The 20,781-nt window shown below is 39.2% G+C and overlaps 1 protein-coding gene across 3 annotated transcripts in view; it reads right to left on the reverse strand.

The window, feature by feature from the left end:
- LOC122224943 (uncharacterized protein C3orf20 homolog) overlaps window positions 1–20,781 on the reverse strand; it is a 191,042-nt gene that overhangs the window by 112,147 nt on the left and 58,114 nt on the right. For all 3 annotated transcript variants that reach the window (XM_042947397.1, XM_042947396.1, XM_042947395.1), the window contains 3 exons: window positions 12,676–12,796; window positions 10,335–10,469; window positions 9,136–9,237 (listed from right to left, as the gene is read on the reverse strand). In XM_042947397.1, the coding sequence (XP_042803331.1) occupies window positions 9,136–9,237; window positions 10,335–10,469; window positions 12,676–12,796 (358 nt within the window). The remainder of the gene's footprint in view (window positions 1–9,135; window positions 9,238–10,334; window positions 10,470–12,675; window positions 12,797–20,781) is intronic.

A 20,781-nucleotide genomic window follows, 5' to 3' on the forward strand; every position in this document is an offset into this window, starting at 1 on the left:
TGTTTTTGTGTATCAGTGACTCATTCCTTTTTATTAGTGATATTCCATTGTATATATATATCATTCATCAGCTGATGGATGTCTGGGTTGTTTCCAGTTTTTTAAAATTATGAATATAGATGCTACATTCATGTAGAAGTCTTTATGTGAAAATAGATGGCTGGCCTTGAGTAAATAAATACCTAGGAATGGAATTGCTGGGTCACCCAGTAGGTATAATTTTATAGAATGCTAAAAATTTTCGGGGCGCCTGGGTGGCTCAGTCGGTTGAGCGGCCGACTTCGGCTCAGGTCATGATCTCACGGTCCGTGAGTTCAAGCCCCGCGTCGGGCTCTGTGCTGACAGCTCGGAGCCTGTTTCGGATTCTGTGTCTCCCTCTCTCTGACCCTCCCCCGTTCATGCTCTGTCTCTCTCTGTCTCAAAAATAAATAAACGTTAAAAAAAAAATTAAAAAAAAAAAGAATGCTAAAAATTTTCTATATTGGCTATACCATTTTACATTTCCTCCAGCAATGTATGAAAGTCCTGTTGTTTCATGTCCTTGGTAACACATGGTATTATCAATCTTTCATTTATAGCCATTCTAAAGGGCATTAGGTGGTAACTCATTATGGTTATAATTTGCATTTCCTTGATGACTGGAGATGTTGCATATATTTCTTTTTTTTACATGCTTTTTGGTCAACTGTATCTTAGTTTTCAAAATGTCTTTTCAAATCTATTGCACATTTTTTATTGGGCTGTCTTATTATTTTATGATTGAGTTGTAGGAGTTCTTCATATACTCTGGGTGTTGGTCCTTTGTAAGATATGTATATTATAAATATTTTCTGCCTTTATATGGCTTGTCTTTTCATCTTCTTTCTGGTATCACTCAAAGATTTTAATTCTGACAAAGTCAAATTGTTCCCTGAAGCTTTTTAGGAAATGAAGTATATAGCTGCTGCTTTGGGTCAAGTACGAAGAAGCTTCATAGTTCCATAAAGTGATTTAAATTGGCTGAAGCCTGACTTTTTATTAAATTCACTCTAAATTTTTACTTTTGATCTTCCTGTGCACAGAAATGTCATGTTTTACAGGGTATGTGTGTATTTTAGAAATAAAATTTAGAGAATAAAGTATAAAGAATAGTAAAAGGAACACTCATCTACCCACTGCCCAGCTAAATAAACAGAACATTATCCATGAAATTAAACTTTAGCTCTCTGTGAACTCCTCCCCATTTGTATTTCCCTCTTCCCCACAAGGGAAAGTATTTGTACTATTCTGATTTTGGTGTTTTTATTCTGTTGCTTTTCATATAATTTCATTTCACATGTACAGATTATTAAATAATAAGACAATGTCCCTTACTTTCTTGTGAATTTGGTAATGCATTAGAATTTTTATTAGTTATAATGTATTCAGTTACAGGTGTTTTGCAGTAAAAAGGCTTCTCAGAATATCTCTTCTGCTATACAGCCATATTTTTTAAAAATTGCTTTATTGAGATATAACTCACATATCAGTCCATGTATCCAATTAGGGTATAGAATTCAATGGTTTTTAGTATATTCACAGAGTTGCACAGAGTTGTGCAATCATTTTCATAATCTAATTTTAGAGTATTTTTGTATCCCCCCCACACACAATCCAAAAATATTGTACCAATTAAGAGTCTATTTCTCCCTGGCCCTCCAGCCTTAGGCAACCTCTAACCTCCCCTCTGCCTCCAAAGATTTGCCTGTTTTGTATATTTCATATAAATAGAATCATACAAAATCTGTCATCCTATAAATAAAAACATCAAAAAAAAATTAAAAAAAAAAATCTGTCATCCTTTGTGACCTGCTTTTTTCACTTAGCATAATGTTTTCGAGATTCTTCCATGTGGTAGCATGTATCAGTACTTCATTCTCTTTTATGGCTGAATACTATTCCATTATTTGAATATAATACATTTTCTTTATCCATTCATAAATTGATGAAAAATGCTGTTAAGTACAAGTTTCTATGTGGACATGTTTTTATTTCTTTACGGAGGAGTAGAATTGGTGAGTCATATGGTAACTCCATATTCAACTTTTTGAATAACTGCCAGGCTGTTTTCCAAAGTCGCTGTACCATTCCTCACCAGCAGTGAGGAATGAGAGTTCCAATTTCTCCATATGCTTACCAACAATTGTTACTGTCTTTTTAATTTTAGCTATCCTAATGAGTGTGAAGTGGTATTTCATTGTGGTTTTAATGTGCATTTTCCTGATGGCTAATTTTGTTGAATGTCTTTTCATGGGCTAATTTGCCATTTATATATCTTCTTTGGACACTTGTCTATTCAGATCTTTTCCTCATTAAAAAATGTATTATTTTCCTTTTTATTATTGAGTTGTAAGATTTCTTTATATATTCTGGACACAAGTTCCTTATCAGACATATGACTTACAAATATTTTCTTCCATTTTGTGAGGGTTTTTTTCACTTTCTTGATGGTATTGTTTGTAGCACAAATGTTTTAAATTTTTATCAAGTCCAATTGATCTATTTTTTTCTTTTTTCACTTGTGCTTTGGTGTGGTATCTAAGAAACCACTGTCTAATCCAAGATCGGGCATATTTACACTTGTGTTTTCTTCTCAGAGTTTTAGCTCCAACATTTAGGTCTATAGTTTAAGGATGAGATCCAATTCCATTCTTTTGCACATGGATATCCAGTTTTCCCAGAATCATTTGTTGAAAAGACTATCTGTTCTTTAATTTTCTTGGAAGCTCAGCCAATTTTTTTATTAAGTGAAGACCTTATCTCCATCTCCTCAGATTTCCATAGAAGAAGGGTCCTTCATCTCTTCTCTTCAAGATGTCTTATGAGGATGGGCATGTCTGTTTTCTTCTTCCATCCTTTCATTGCTCTTTACAAGGAAAGACAGAATTCAGCTAATGGAAGAGCAGACAATAGTTACTTAACTGACCATATTTTCTAAAGTGGCACCTTTTCAACAGTTTTTTTTATTTTTTATTTTTTAATGTTTTTTTTTTAATTTATTTTTGAGACAGAGAGAGATAGAGCATGAGCGGGGAAGGGGCAGAGAGAGAGGGAGACACAGAATCTGAAGCAGGCTCCAGGCTCTGAGCTGTCAGCACAGAGCCCAACGCGGAGCTCGAACTCACAGACTGTGAGATCGTGACCTGAAATGAAGTCGGACGCTTAACCAACTGAGCCACCCAGGCGCCCCAACAGTTTTAAAGATAATATGTTGTTCAGGCAATGCCTGTGACTAAAATGAAAAAGACTTTGTTGAAGCAGTGTGACAGAAAGACTCTGAAACAAATAGGGAAGACATCAGAAGGTGGTGCCTTTTTGCTATGTGCCTTTCTCACAGCCAGGGAGGGCAGGTGAAATTCTGCCACACCAGACCACCTTTCCCCATTGGCTACATTGATTGCTCTCATTGACCACTTCTTATATAGTTTTCCTTGTATATCCAATCCTTGTGTGATAAGACTACCAACAGGCATGTCTCTCCCCTGTTCAAGTTTTCCAGCTTGCACTTTGATGGGTAAGGTAACTGGTTTTCTTCAATTTAGGGAGTCTCAGGTCCAAACTACCTACAATCCAGCTTCTCCAATATAGCTCTACTAGTGAAGCCTGTTCTTTCAGCAATTAATACCTTGATTTAGGTGAAGGTGATTAAGAGCCACAGACTTCCAGTTTTAAATAAATAAGTCACAGGGATGAAAAGTACAACATAGGAAATATAGACAATAATACTGTATTGTATGGTGATAGATGTAGCTACACTTACAGTGAGCATTTCATAATGTATATAATTGTCAAATCACTATGTCATACACCTAAAACTAATATAATATTGTATGTCAACTATACTTCAATTAAAAAAAATTTCAAGTGGGGTGCCTGGGTGGCTCAGTTGGTCAAGCGTACAACTTTGGCTCAGGTCACGATCTCATGGCACATGAGTTTGAGCCCCACGTTGGGCTCTGTACTGACAGCTCAGAGCCTGGAGCCTGCTTCGGATTCTGTGTCTCCCTCTCTCTCTTTCTACTCCTCCCACCCTCATGCTCTGTCTCTGTCTCTCAAAAATAAATAAACATTAAAAATTTTTTAAAATAATAAATGCCTTTATTTCTATTTGGCTCCTTATCTCTGCCTACAATGAGATTAAAAAAGGGAGATGAGGGAGCAATAGGCATTTCTGGATTATCAATATTTTTGTTTCATTCAGTTATACATTCTTTGGATAGGTTATGTATCACACATTTCTATTTCATTTTTTAAATGTTTTATTTATTTATTTAGATTTGCTTGAGAGAGAGAGAGTTGGGGGTGGGGTGCAGAGAGAGAGAGGAGGAGAGAGAATCCTTAGCAGGCTCAGGCTGTCAGCACAGAGCTGGATGTGGGGCTTGATCTCATGTGAGATCATGACCTGAGCTGAAGTCAGACGCTTAACCAATTGAGCCACCCAGGTGCCCCTATTTATTTATATTTGAGAGAGAGAGAGAGAGAGAGCACACGTGCATGTGCTTATGCACATGCATGAGTAAAAGAGGGAGAGGGAGAGGGAGACGGGGAGAGAGGGAGAGGGGGAGAGAGAGAGAGAGAGAGAGAGAGAGAGAGAGAATGAATCCCAAATAGGCTCTGTGCAGAGTTTGAACTCACCACCTGTGAGATCATGACCTGAGCAGAAATCAAGTCAGGTGCTTAACTGACTGAGCCACCCAGGCACCCCTCTATTTCATTTTTTACCGGGATTTTTCAGTGGAGTTGGATTCATATCATTCATTCTATCTTAAATACATTTTCCCAATTCATTTTTTTTTAATCTTCAAGATTAGTTTAATTTGCAAACATACTGGGCAGAGTGAGGAACCTGTGAAGGGTAAAGAAGTTGAAAGCAGCTTGCCTTTCATGTCAGGCCACAAAGAAAGCAGGTTGCAAGAAATGTTTGATGGAAACAAATAATTCCCAAAAGTGTCAGACATCTGTCTATGAATTATGTGTACAGCTTCAAAAGTAGGAAACTCAACAGTACACTTGTTAACAATTGTTGGTGTTTTGGTATGCTAGAGTTAGCTCATCAACCATTCATGTGAAAACCCAAATTATTGGGAAGAAATTAAACAACAAAAATAAATCTTTGAAAGGTCATACCTTAACATTCTTCTCTGGAAATACTATTCAAAGAGCATATGAAACATCTAAAAAACAAAAGAACTCATCTTTCAGAAAGATTTGAAAAAGGACTAAGTTGTCACAGTTGAAAAGATGATTCATTATTCTTGCTTGCACGAACTTGAACATTTATTTTGGAGGGAGGGGATATCTGGGAAAATTGCTGATTGTAGGAGTTATTTAGAGAAGTTACAAAAAGGGACTCTGTTGATTATTTTGTGCTATTTGTGAATGCGAGAGATAAATATATCAGTTCTCTATTAAGAAAGTAACACAAGAAGTCGTTCCGTGCCTTGAGAAGAAGGTGTCCTCGTTCTAAGTCTTTGGAAAGTGTAGGCTTCATGAAAGAAATGAATATAAATTATGGTGTCAAACCTTCAGAACTGCAATAACAATTTTTTTCCGATTGATTTTCCTTGGTAATATTACTCATAATGTTTCATCTTTGTGGGAACTTCACACATTTCAAAAATATTTTTTTCTTATTTCAAAAGTAATATACTCAACCCCCCCAAATTAGGCATACATCCTTCTAGTCTTTTAAAATACATAATAAGAGGGGCGCCTGGGTGGCTCAGTCGGTTGGGCGTCAGACTTCGGCTCAGGTCATGGTCTTGTGGTTCATGGGTTTGAGCCCCACATCAGGCACCGTGCTGACAGCTCAGAGCCTGGAGCCTGTTTCAGATTCTGTGTCTCCCTCTCTCTCTGCCCCTCCCCTGTTCACACTCTGTCTCTGTCTCAAAAATAAATAAACATTAAAAGAATTATAAATAAATAAATAAAATACATAATAAGAATATATTTTTCTTTTTAAAAAAAGAATATATTTTTCTTTGTGTTGTCTGGTTCCACTTTTGATCATACTATTTCATCATTTAATTCCCCCCCCCCCACACACTTAACAATATTCTATGAATATCAAAGGGATTTTGTGATACTACTTCCCCTAGAAACCAAAGACCATGAATTTTTTTATATTGGAAAATGATGATGGTAAGCACACTTCAATTTATAAATATTATAAACAGCATCATTTCTAAATATTATTTTATAGTAAGTAACTAATAAATGATCACCAGTTTAATAGTACCAAGTTCTCTTGGAAACTTAAGAGCTGAAGATCATCCAACTCTAGGCTAGAGAAGCTATAGAGGCCTGGACCAGAGGGTGTGGATTTGCATTCCTCCATCTGAGACAGAAAACAGCAAGGGCCTTCTTACATGGCATCGAGTAGTGGAGGCATGGGAATTATGGGGAGAGGGAGACACTCCAAAAGGATCTAGCAGAACAAATAGTGGAAATTAGACTTGGGCTCCACATACAAGAGATCATGTCACCTCAATGCAAGCTTGTCAGATTGTTCCCATCCAGAACACCCCAAAACCAAACCACAAGGATGCTGCTAAGTTTGCCATAATGAGGAAGAAGAAGAATCTGGACTATTGTGACTATCATCTGGGATGGCAGAAAGCTGCCCCAGTGCAGAGTGAGCAGTTAAGTGGTTTGACACTTAAGAAGTTAACTGGTCTAGGAAAGCTTGAGAGCAAGGGCCTAAAACATAGGTTTGGGGCACCCACTCCTCTTTTCTCATACTATACAAATCCAAAGCACGAGAAAATGCCAATAATAGCATAAAAGTTTCTACATTTTCAGGTATCTGTTCTTCAGCTCACTATAAAAAGGTTCTCACTTCCACCTGTACCCTGAAATCATTCTTGCTGAAGTCACTGTTGATCCTCCTAAGACAAACTCAATGGATGCTTTTTATTTCTCATTTGTTTGGCTACTCTCAAAGGCTCATTCTATAACCCCTCCCTCATTTTGAAATTCACTTTGTTTTGTATGTTATTATCAATTGTAGGAAACAGAAAACTCTCTAGCCCTTTTGTAAGTATCTGATTATAAAATCACCAAAAGAGGGGAAATGGCAGTCTCCAGCTGTTCTCAGAATACCAACTGACTGACCAGGGGAGGTACTGCCTCCACCTGTTATCAGGCAGGTGTGGTCAGGGAAGTGTCACTGGAGCTGTGGGGCTCTGGAACAGTCTACTAAAGCTGCGAGGTTAGAACCAGGAAGCTGCCACAATTGTGTCTCATTATCTATGATGCTAGTGACTAGATAATACAGTGCTGCTGTGAGAAAACCCAACTTCTCCATGATCTTGTTTGCAAAAGCAAGAAAATGGTTTCTGCTTATTTCCATCTTCCAAATCCCATATGAATACATCTAATTAATAGGGCTTAGTATGCATCTAGAAATCCACCTGCAAGAGAGTCTGGAAATACAGTTTTTAGTTTTCCAAACCCAGCAGTACAGAATCTGTCATACAAGAGGGAGGGGAAAGGACATGGATCTTACCATGTCCACCACAGTAACATGGTTCTCCTCCTACCTTTCTACCTGCCCCTTAAGTGTTGGTTCACAATAATCTGATGATTGATCTCCCCATACCATATGCCCAAATATTCCCCCAGGAATAATTATAATATGAAACAGTTCTCAAATCAAGTGAGTACCTTGGGAGCATTCACAAATGTGCATGGGCCTTTTGACTGATGGCGCAACAGGCATTTAGTTTGTGGGGGTCAGGGATGTATTCTGTAATGGTCCTGAACAACTAAGAATTATCCCGCCCCAAATGCCATTAATGCCTCCTTGAGAAACAAGGATTTCTAGATTCAGGATTTCATGGACCACTAAATATTGTTAAAATTCATCAAAGTATACACTAAAAGTGGATGCATTTTATAAAACTATAAACAAATCATTTTTAAATAAAGTTAATTTTTAAAAAGTTAAATACACCACCTCACACCCAATAGTATGGATACTATTTTATTTTTATTAAAAAAAATTCTTTTAACGTTTATTTACTTTTTGAGAGAAACAGAGACAGAGAGAGACAGAGACAGAGGCGTGAGTGGGGGAGGGGCAGAGAGAGGAAGACACAGAATCTGAAGCAGGCTCCAGGCTCCTAGCTGTCCCCACAGAGCCCAATGTGGGGCTCGAATTCATGGACCACGAGATCATGACCTGAGCTGAAGTGGGATGCCTAACCGACTGTGCCACCAGGCACCCCAAATGGCTACTATTAAAAAAAAACGCAGCAAATGACAAGTATTTTTAAGAATACAGACAACTGGAATCCTTGTGCACCGCAAATGGGAATGTTGCATGGTGCAGCTGCTATTGAAAACAGTACGGTGGTTCCTCAAAAAATTAAAAATGTAGTTATATATGATCCAGCAATTCCACTTCTGGAAACAAATATGAAAGGACTGAAGGTAGGGTCTCAAAGAGATATTTATACACCCATGTTCATAGCAGCATTATTCACAATAGCTAAAATAGGGAAGCAATCCAAGTGTCCATCAACACATGAATAGATAAATGAAATGTGGTATAATGAGATATTATTCAGTTTTAAAAATGAAGAAAATTCTGACACCTTATACAATGTGGATGGACTTTGAGGACATTATGCTAAGTAAAATTAGCCAGTTACAACAGGACAAATACTGTATGATTCCACTTATGTGAGGTAGCTAGAATAGTCAAATTCATAGGGATAGAAAGTAGAATGGGGGTTGTCAGAGGCTGGGAGAGGGAGGTAAACAGAGCTGTTGTTCACTAGGTACAGAGCTTCAGTTTTACAAAATGAACACGTTCTGGGATGAATGGTGGTGATGGCTGCATAACACTGTGAATTGTGAACTTAAGCTACTGAACTCTACACTTAAAAATGGCTAAGATGTTAAGGAAAGTTAAACACCAACAAACAACAAAAGTCATTCTATGCTCCTTCCAGTAACTATACAAACAGGCCCATCTGTGTGCAATTGCTTGACTCTTCAGCTCTTTATAACAAATCCAGCATATGTCGGAAAAGGAAAATAACTCTAGAATAATATGAAAACTAAAAGTTACCTTTGCCTGCGATATCAAAATAGTGACTGTTTAACACTTACATCTTTGTCCTGTGTTGCAGATTTCATATGTTTGCACTTTACTTTATAGGCCTTGAATAACTCCATGGCTTCTTTGGAGATGGGGTTGACATCAGGGAATGGCTGAGAGAGAGTATTAAGCTCTTTTCAGATGGGGACATGGTCATAAAAAACCAAGGAGGCAAGATAGCTTCATGTAAAGGCTTTATTTATGGCAAAAATTATACAACTTCAGCATATGTGAAATAAGCATGGTATTTCTATGCTATAACCAAGAGCAACACAGTTTTGATGCCCATCCCTAAAACTAGAGATCTTTTATTAAAGGTTCATACATGTTCTGTAATATGTGTATCATTCCCATAAACACACTCAAAATTTAAAAATCTTCAAAGGTTTGATTAGAATTAGTAAAGCTAGCCCATTATTTGACTACACGATATTAGAGATACTGACGTTTTAATGTCTCATCTCTTGACAAAAGTTTTAGCATAAAATTCCTCAATAGAGAGTTAGTGCAAGTGTCAAGTGATTAAGAAACATTCTTCTGAGCCATAGTTTTTGCAATGCTCATCTTCAAGTGTCTTTAGAATGTTACTTATGCTGAAAAATAGTGACTTTAAATCAATTTAGTTTTGCTTTAGTTAAAAACAATATATGAACCCTACTCCATTTTAAGAAATCATGATTATATAAATGCAAACAATTCACCCAAATAGGAGACAGAAAATTAATTCACCGAAGCTTAGGAATCATGACCTTAGAAGAAACCAGGTGTTCATTTTTCTCCTAAGTCTATTTTCCCCTTCTAAACTCTCTTCATTCCAGTTACTTCACAGGTAATGTCCAGTAACAGCCCTGGCAGGATTTTTAATTAGCCAAGATTCCAGCATCCTTACTGTAGCAATTACCAGGAAATACTGCAAGAATCTAAAATCAAGGATGCCTGAATGGCTCAGTTGGTTGTGTGTCCAACTTCCACTTAGGACAAGCCCCGTGTAGATCTCTCGGTGAGATCGAGCCCCGCGTCAGGCTCTCTGCTGTCAGCGCAGAGCCCACTTCAGATCCTCTCTCTCTGCCCTTTCCCCACTTGCTGTCACTCCCTCTCAAAATAAACATTAAAAAAAAAAGAAAGAATCTAAAATCAGTCAGCATTGCTCTTCCTCTGGTCTGCACTGAGGTGGTGCCATGAAGATGATTAAAGAAACCTCTGGACCTACCTCCTCAGGTAAGCCTTGATGGAAAAACTTGCATTTTATAGGTGCCAGAGATAGCTTTAGGCTTTCGGGATGCCATTTGTAGACCAAGGTTATGGCAAAGCGCCCAGAAATCTCCACTGTAATGAACTCGTTCACCTGGGGGCAACAGAAAGGACTGTCATTTCCTACACAGAATTCTCACGCTCATAATTCAAGTAGAAATCTTAGACGTTTGCACGACACATGGAAAGAAATTTGAGATCTACATTCACGGTTTCAGTCTGGTTCCATTAAAGTCAGGAGTGGCTTTTAGGTTTTTATGCTGCAAATTCGGGCTTCTTAAGGGAAGGAAGAGGAATGGTGAGAGACTGTTAGCAATTAGTGTAGTCACGTCTTATAAGGAAAGTCAGATTCACTTTAGACTGAGAAAATTCTGGGTCAATTTGCAGGTACTTCTGAGTTCTAATTCTAGCTCTTGAGACAGTGTCTCTTGTAAAATATAGCTGACAACATCTGACTCCCTTGATGATCAGAAAAGTCATTAATGGCTGTCAAGTGCTTAGAAGTTTTACAAGTCTTCCTATTACTGTGAAACTTATTAAAGCTGGAGAGATTTTATAAATGACAAGGATAGGAAAGTAATGATGAACGACTTTTAAAGCTCAAATGAACATCTGCAGATTTGCAGAGCATATTTTTAAAAGGCTTGCTGCAGATAAAGCATCCTAATTAAGTCAACTGTTCCAAGCCTGCAACTTGTTGGGTTACGAGTTACACTCCCTTGCTTCCTGAAGGCTGCCAGCTGAGGTAAGCTGAACTGAAAAATCTATCCCATTTAGTTATACTGACCTTTTTAGGAGAGGAAACTCTTGACTCCTGAGTATCAGTAAACTTGCACATACAGGTTTGCTGCACAGTTTCTCTACCCACTCTTTACTTCCCTAACCTTTCAGAGCTAAGCACTACTTCTTTAAAAATGGCAATCCAAATAGTATGTGTAGGATACATGGCCACCATGGATGGTTTTGTAAATTGTATAAAACAGAGACCTGGAGGTAACTTCCACACAATAGTGTGTACAGTATAAATACAATGTGAGCCATAAATGTGAGCCACATAAGTAATTTTACATTTTCCAGTAGCCGCATTGAAAAGTAAAATCAGGTGGGGGCACCTGGGTGGCTCAGTCAGTTGACTGTCCAGCTCTTGATTTTGAGCTCATGTCGGGCTCTGCGCTGACAGCGTGGAGTCTGCTTGGGATTCTCTCTCTCCCTCTGCCCCTCTCCCCCACTCATGCTCTCTCTCTCTCTAAAATAAAAAAAAAGTAAAATCTGGTGAAATTAATTTAAATAACATTTTATAAATAAATACATCCAAATAGTAACATTGCAACAATGTAAACAATATAAATAATATAAACATCAATAAGATATTTTATATTTTCATTTTTTGTACTAAATTTTTGAAATCTGGTGTGTATTTTATGCCTACAGTGTCATTCGAGGGTTCCATAACCACAGGGTAGACGTCTAGTGGCTGCCATATAGGGACAGCACAGCTCTTTATAATTGGTACCTCTGGGGCTGACTGTACAAGTGCACCTGCACAGCCCTATGCAGTGGCCCTGGACACAAAATATAGCCCGTGATCACACGCACATACACATAAAGTAACTACCTGTGAATCAGTGAAGTCTAGCACAGAGGTTACAGCCTGGCAGCTTACGAGTATTTGGTTTAGTCCTGTCAGAGTTTGAATTAATTGCAAATTTGAAATATCAGGATATTTCATCAAAAAAAATCTGAATTCATGGCTTTAAAAAAAAATCATAAAATACAGCAGGCCGAGGCCCACACTCCCATGTGGCAACAGTCTTCTGCCCTGAGCAAAGGCTGTCTCCTTTAGGGGAGACATACTTTCCAGTTCACTGAAGTTCCCATTGGTAGGCTCACTCTTACATTCTCTGAATTTCTGATCCTTGATCTGACAGAAATGCACATTAAGCTATTGACAAAGGTAATTGTGCGAAGTGAGACTGAGGAGGAGACTTTTACTCTGAACATTATATGCTTTCCTATTTCTAAAATATTTTCTATGATAAACAAAATGCTTTTCTAATAATTTTTAAAAATTACTGTTTAAAGTAACTGCTGCTTAGCAAAGACAAGCCCATCAAGAAAGAACCAAGTGAAGTAAAAAACTGAAATAAAGATTTATCAGATTAATTGGCTAGTGTACACAGCCAAACTGAATAATTCAGTCTTCCCAATCCTCTTTTTCCCTAACAGTATATTTTAAAAACTCAAAGTCAATTATTGGTATGGCATAAGAAATAGACATAAGAATAAAAAATTGTAAATACCCAAATTTCAACTGGATCATCAAGTTTTCCCTTTGAAGGCCACATCCATTCCCTTATAATGTTTCCTTTTTTGCCGATCACCATGCCACCATCCTGATTAAACATCATTGATATTATTAGGCTACAAAAAAGACGGAAATATGACTTATTTAGAAGAAGAAAAATTCATGGACTCATTGATTTGGCTGAGGCGACAGAAGTCACCGGGTCATATTAAGTACTCCTTCCCATCATATTCTTGGAACACGGTCACCTTGCCTTTGCTTGAATATTCTTAAAGGGAAGGTTGGTATATATCTGCTTGAATATTCTTAAAGGGAAGGCTGGTGTCAGAATCTGATGGATTCCCCTTTCTGAGACACACCTCCTCTTGTTTCAGCACCTCCCATCTATACAGTCATATAGATGACTCTGCTGGCCATGATTATTGTATCATGTGGTACCGCTGCCTGGGCTGTGGCTCATTGGATCAGGGGTGGACATTTGCCCAGAAATGTGTTCTAAATGGTTGCAACAATACATACAAAAGGCCATGAGGAAGGTGGTGGGCATAATGCATTCAAGGGACTGAAAGAAAGCCAGTGTAGTTAGAGTCTGGAGTGGCATAGATGAGAGTAGAGTAATTGGCAGGAAGAGGCCAGACGTGCAGGGCTTCCTACACTATACCATGAAGGTTATCTTAGGAGCAAAAAGTCATAGAAGGGTTTAATAATAGAGCAAAGAGGTGACAGGATCAAACAGATTGCTAAGGAACCAAAGTAAGTGCTAGCGACCAGTTAAGAGGTCAGAGAGAAGATGGCAGCTTGGACTGGAGCAGGGATGAGAGAGATGGGAGATACATGTGTGTAGATTTATGAAACATACAGATTTGGAAGGATGGGATTTGGGCGATGAAGAACAAGGAGGTGTCAATTTTATCTTCCCTATACTTTATGTCTATTAATGCAGTCTAGCATTTTATAGCTTTTCTGGATCAGTAGCATCACACTACGTGTTCATATCTCGATTATCTTTGTATCTTCTCTTTTCTCAGCATAGCACCTGGCACAGAGAAGGGACTTAAACTCAGAACTTCCCTGTGCGGAGTCTGCTTGGGATTCTCTCTCTGTCTCTCTCACTCTCGCTCTCACTCTCGCTCTTGCTCTCTCCTCTTTCTGCCCCTCCCCAGCCCCTCTCAAAAGTAAATTAACTAAACAACAACAAAAAATCATAACTGCCCTGACAAAATGGATTCAATTTAACAAATACATTTTGGGTAATTATTGGATGCAAGACACTATTTAGGCATGGTTAAACATTGAGGGATGCCCAGACTGAGGTGCTCTCTTTATTTTCAGTCTTGTGACATTCATTATTTTGAGAGATAATATTTACTGGGAGCCTACAATGTGCCAAGCCTTAAATATCTGCTTTTAGTAGGCAGTGTTACTTAATGGTTACAAACATTGTAGAGCCAGATGGTTAATGATATTGAACCTGGTTCTTCCATTTCCTAATTGTGTGAACTTGGACATATTTGTTAATCTTTCTGTGGCTTAGTTTCCTTGTCTTAAAAATAGCGATAACAATAGCCTCTACGTCACAGAGCTGTTGTAAGGACTAAATGAATTAATTATGTAAAGCACTTTGACAGAGTCAGGCACCTTGTAAGTTCTCTGGAAGTGTTGGCTTTTATTATTATTAAGTCCTCACAATTCCATCTTTAAGTATTATGGGTCCCATTTCCCAGATGAGGAAACAGAGGCTGATGGAGGTTGGTTAATAGAATACCTGCAGCCTAATGTAAATTTCAATGGGGGGGGGGGGGTGGTCACTATCTATAAAAGAATAAGAATAGTTCACAGTATAAAAGAGGTGCTTTTGACTTAATCGAGAAGCCTGTAGTCCTACAGATGGGTAGGAGGAACAAAGCCACCAACCCAGTGAAAAAATAGAAATAGAACTTTCACACCTTGGACACCTGGAGTGCATTCCTTTCCTGAACAGCCTACCCTTTCACTCCCCTGGGAAGTCCAGCCTTCAGCTCTTCTCACTCCTTGGAGGGGCCCCAAGGAAGACCCTAAAGGCCTACCCATGCACTACAGTAGGAGCTCTCTTCCCACAGGCTTGGCGTTTCCCTACACACTGGATCCTGGCAACAAGGGTCCCAGCCTACATCCCCTTTCATTCATCTTCCTGCTAGAATGGGCTGCTGAGCCCTTTGGTGGGATGACAGGTGCACAAAAGGAGGATTAGTTTAAAAGACTGTTAATGGGGGCACCTGGGTGGCTCAGTCAGTTAAGTGTTGGACTTCAGCTCAAGTCATGATCTCATGATTCATAAGTTCAAGTCCCGCATCAGGCTCTCTGCTGTCAGTGCAGAGCCTGCTTAGGATCCTCTGTTCCCCTCTCTCTCTGTCTCTCCCCCACTCTCTCCCAAAAATAAATAAACTTTAAAAAAAAAAAAGATCGTTAATGATTAAATAATGAAATCCCTTTGAAGACAGCTTTTTGTTTTGTTTTGTTTTTGCCTTTTCTCTTTCAGAGGCTTCAGTTCTGTATCCTCTTCCAAGGAATGGTTTCTGGTGCCCAGGATGAAATTGAACAGGGGCAGGATTCAGCCATGAGGCTTAGTGTTTTGGGCTTCTGTGAAGTTCCCAAAATATCATCAGCAGATGGTGTTGTATTCTTTTGCTTAGTTACTGTTAGCAAAGAAGACAGGAAGAGGATGAGGAAGCAACCACTCCAGAGCTGCAAGTGGAGGGAAATCACCTCCTGTTTTATGAATATAATTCTCATCTTAGACATTTAATTTTATGTAACAAATAATTGAAGTTGGTGGGGGGGAACCTAGATGGCTCAGTTGGTTAAGCATCTGACTTTTGATTTTGGCTCAGGTCATGATCTCATGGTTTGTGAATTCAAGTTCAAGACCCGAGTCCAGCTCCATGCTATGAGTGCCGAACTGCTTGGGACTCCCTCTCTCCTTCTCTCTCTCTCTTTCTCTTAAAAGAGATAAATAAATTTAAAAAATAATCAAGGGGGCAATTTCCCAGTGTACGCCTAACTCTTGAGCAATATTAAAGTTTGATCAGGGCACTAAATATTCTGGCTTCTACCCAGAAAGTAAAGATTTGGGATGTATTTTCATTTCAATTTTAACTTTGTTGATTTATAATCCTGTAAAATTACCTGTAAATTAGTCCTAAAGGAGATCTCAAAAACTATTTGGCCCAATTTTTGTATCAACCACTATTATATTTTATTTATAGCTTTTTATTTTATTTATTTTTAAATGTTTATTTATTTTTGAGAGAGAGATAGAGACAGAGTGTGAGCAGGGAGGGGCAGAGAGAGAGACACACACAGAATCCGAAGCAGGCTCCAGGCTCTGAGCTGTCAGCACAGAGCCCAACGTGGGGCTCAGATGAACAGTGAGATCATGACCTGAACCGAAGTTGGATGCTTAATCAACTGAGCCACCCAGGCGCCCCTTTATAGCTTCTATTTTAAATTTAATATTATTTAAGTGACAAGGGGAATTTTTTAAATATTTCATAAAATTTTTGCAAACAGTAAACACCACATTTAGGTCCAGTTTTGTTGTAGGTAAAAGGGAAATAATGACATATACTTTAATGATGCAATATAGGACAGCAACTTATATACTAATATTTTGAGTTCTTTCTTTTATATATAACAGCTTTATCAAAATATAATTCACATCATACTAGTCACTATTTAAAATGTACAGTTCAGGGGCACCTGGGTGGTTTATGACTCTTGGTTTTGGCTCAGATCATGATCTCACAGTTCATGGGAGCCTGCTTGGGATTCTCACTCTCCCTCTCTCTGCTCCTCCCCACTCTCCTGCTCACTCTCTCTCTCTCTCTTTCAAAAATAAATAAATAAACTTAAATTAAAAAAATTTTAAATGTACAATCCAATGATTTCTAGTATATTTGCAGAATTGCCCAGCTATCACCTCAGCCAATTTTACAACATTTCCATCCCCCTCAAAAAAACCCACATGCCCATCCATTAGCAGTAACTCCCCATTCTTTCCTCCCCTAGTTCCCCTGGCAACCACTAATCTACTTTCTGTCTCTATAGATTTGCCTATTCTGGACATTTCATACAAATGGAATCATACAATATGTGGTCTTTGAGACTGATTTCTTTCATTTAGCATAATGTTTTCAAGGTTCATTCATGCTGTAGAATGTATCAGTACTTCATTCCTTTTTATGACTGAATAATATTCCATTGTACAGATATACCACATTTTGTTTATCCATTCATCAATTGAAGGACATTGGGGTTGTTTCTACTTTTGGCTATTATGAATAATGCATTCAAGTTGTTTTATGGATAGACTACATTTTATTTATTAGTTATCAGTTATTTGTCAGTTGAGTTCTCTTTTTGAAAATGTGTTAAGGGTGTTGCAATGGAATTATCATAGGGGCTCACAAATGGGGACTCTAATTTTAGCTCAGACTTCAGGACAAGAAATGCTTTTTTTTCACTAGGAATTTAAAATGCCTGTCATAAAAAGTAAAAGAGAAAACTAAGCAAACATGTGTATGGATGTGTGTGTGGATGTATTTTGTACAATAGACAAATGCTCTTTTCTGTGGATACACTGACAGAAGGGATTTGAGATTCAGAGGAAGAGAAAATTTTAATTTCCATGCAATACAATTTTAATTTTACTTGGCAAAAAATTTTTTTCATGTGCATGAATTGCTTTTATACACAAATAATATACTCTCACTCCTACCTCATAGTGAGCTTTCTCATTGGGAAGCTGTAAATAGTAAATTCTCTGGTTAGAGCTGCAGAAAGCTTCAACAACCTTTAGCGAGAGCCAGTATTTGCAGTTTGTTGGAGGAAAGTGAAGTTTCACACAGGAGTCAATTAATAAGGATTTAACATTAATAAATAGTACTTAAGCAAAGACTTTGACTCAGTTATAAGAACACTGATGCAAAAAACAGGCATTTCAGGAGAACCTAATACTCTAGAGTCTGGTGCAATAGGGTCCAGCCTGTAGTGAACTCAGCCCTAGTCCTGCCAGTTAGATGTTTTCACCTTCTTAGTTATGTAAAACCAAACACTGATCTCACATGCCTCTGAACATTCTTTGCGTTCTTTTTATATCCATATATTATAGGGGTTTATTTGGAGTTTATCACCATAGACTATAAGCTTACACCTTCTCAACCAATTCTTTTTTATCTCCACACTGTCCCAAGTGTTATTATATATTGATACCTAAATGAGGTTGACCCTATCAGACTAAGGGTCATATTCAGATGCCAATACTAGGAAAAACTAGTTCCCATAAGGGAATTATGTCTTAAAGGGGGCTATTTTTGTCTGGGTGAGTTATATATTATATCACCTAATAGAGTGATTTGTGAGAGACAAAATTAGACAAGATATACTTCTGGAAGGGGAAGGGGATCAGAATCCAGAGTTGTTACAATATATTACCTAGAATATCTAGTTTCAGTAAAAAATTATAAGACATGCAAAGAAACAGGAAAATGTGACACATAGGAAGAAAATCAGGAAATAGAAGCTATCTTTAACGGGTGCAGATGTTGGACCAGACAAAACCTTTAAAACAGCTAATATGAATATGTTAAAAAACCCCACAAAACTAAAGGAGGGTGCGCCTGGGTGGTTAAATCGGTTCAGTGTCCAACTTCAGCTCAGGTTATGATCTCACTGTGGGTTTGAGCCCTGCATTGGGCTCCATGATGACAGTGCGGAGCCTGCTTTGGATTCTCTCTCTTTCCCTCAATCTCTGCCCCTGTCCCACTCACTCTCTTCCTCTCTTTCAATGTAAATAAATTAATTAAAAAAAAAATAAAGGGAATGGTGTTTCGATTAAACAAAAATACAATTATAATGAGTCATCAGGTAGGGAATATCAACAAAAAGAAATTTTATTAAAAAAATTTTTTTTTCATGTTTATTTATGAGACAGAGAGAGACAGAGCATGAATGGGGGAGGGTCAGAGAGAGAGGGAGACACAGAATCTGAAGCAGGCTCCAGGCTCTGAGCTGTCAGCACAGAGCCCGACACGGGGCTTGAACTCACGGCCCGTGAGATTGTGACCTGAGCCGAAGTCGGACGCTTAACTGACTGAGCCACCCAGGCGCCCCATGGAATTTAAAAAATCTAAGTGGATATTCTGGAATTAAAAAATATAATAATGGAAATGAAAACTTCACTAGACTGGCTCAAAAACCTCTCTGAGTTGGCATAAAAATCAGTGAACTTGAAGATAACTCAGTAGGGATTATCCAGTCTGCAGAACAGAAAGGAAAAAGAGTGAAGAGAAACAGAATTTCAGAGTCCCATGGGATCCCATTAAAAACATCAACATACATTAAACAGGAGTACCAGGAAGAGAGAAGTGGGCAGAAAACAAATTTTTAAAGAAATAATGGCCTAAACTTCCCAAGTTTTTTGGAAAACATTAATGTATACATCCAAGAAGCTCAGCATTTCAAAGCTCAAGGAGATCCACACCTACACACATTACAGTCAAACTGATAAAAGCCAATGACAAACAAAATCTAGAAAGCAGCAAGAGAGCAGTTAGAGAAAGAATAAAATGCAAATGGACCTGACGCTTAGTAAGCACTCACTAAATATTAGGTAGTTATGATTTAAATCTTCAAACTTAGAGGAGAATCAACCAGTATCCTTGTGTAAGAGTATATATAAGAATGAAAAGACTGATCCAACTTTAGGGAAACATGGGTTTTAAGTTGTTTTTTCAATAATGAGCATAATGTTATTATGTTAGCCATGGTCTAGGTCAGAATCTAAGCCCATAGTTGCATGGCATTCCTTTGACAGGTGTTTTTAATTCAGGGGTAGGCCTGTTGGTCTGAAGAGACTCAAAGGAAGGACATATACTTGATCCATGAGAAAAAGAGTTTTAAAATTTTTCCTGCTAGACATAAAAAGGAGCACATAGTCGAGAGGTTCCGGAAGATGGCGGCGTAGGAGGACGCGGGGCTCACAGCGCGTCCTGCCGATCACTTAGATTCCACCTACACCTGCCTAAAGAACCCAGAAAACCGCCAGAGGATTAGCAGAAGGGAGTCTCCGGAGTCAAGCGCAGACCAGAGGCCCACGGAAGAGGGTAGGAAGGGCGGCGAGGCGGTGCGCGCTCCACGGACTGGCGGGAGGGAGCCGGGGCGGAGGGGCGGCTCGCCGGCCAAGCAGAGCCCCCGAGTCTGGCTGGCAAAAGCGGAGGGGCCGGACAGACTGTGTTCCGACAGCAAGCGCGACTTAGCGTCTGGGAGGTCATAAGTTAACAGCTCTGCTCGGAAAGCGGGAAGGCTGGAGGACAAAGGGAGGGAGAGCTGCTGAGCCCCCGGACGGCAGAGCTCAGCTTGGCGGGGAACAAAGGCGCCAGCGCCATCTCCCCCGCCCATCCCCCAGCCAAAATCCCAAAGGGAACCAGTTCCTACCAGAGAACTTGCTCGCTCCGCGCAAACACCCAACTCTGTGCCTCTGCGGAGCCAAACCTCCGGCAGCGGATCTGACTCCCTCCCGCTGCCACAGGGCTCCTCCTGAAGTGGATCACCTAAGGAGAAGCGAGCTAAGCCTGCCCCTCCAGCCCCCGTGCACCTTGCCTACCCACCCCAGCTAATACGCCAGATCCCCAGCAACACAAGCCTGGCAGTGTGCAAGTAGCCCAGACGGGACACGCCACCCCACAGTGAATCCCGCCCCTAGGAGAGGGGAAGAGAAGGCACACACCAGTCTGACTGTGGCCCCAGCAGTGGGCTGGGGGCAGACATCGGGTCGGACTGCGGCCCCGCCCACTAACTCCAGTTATACACCACAGCATAGGGGAAGTGCACTGCAGGTCCTCACCACGCCAGGGACTCTCCAAAATGACCAAACGGAAGAATTCCCCTCAGAAGAATCTCCAGGAAATAACAACAGCTAATGAACTGATCAAAAAGGATTTAAATAATATAACAGAAAGTGAATTTAGAATAATAGTCATAAAATTAATCGCTGGGCTTGAAAACAGTATACAGGACAGCAGAGAATCTCTTGCCACAAAGATCGAGGGACTAAGGAACAGTC

The sequence above is a fragment of the Panthera leo genome, chromosome B4 (assembly GCF_018350215.1).
Source record: "Panthera leo isolate Ple1 chromosome B4, P.leo_Ple1_pat1.1, whole genome shotgun sequence".
NCBI lineage: Eukaryota > Metazoa > Chordata > Mammalia > Carnivora > Felidae > Panthera > Panthera leo.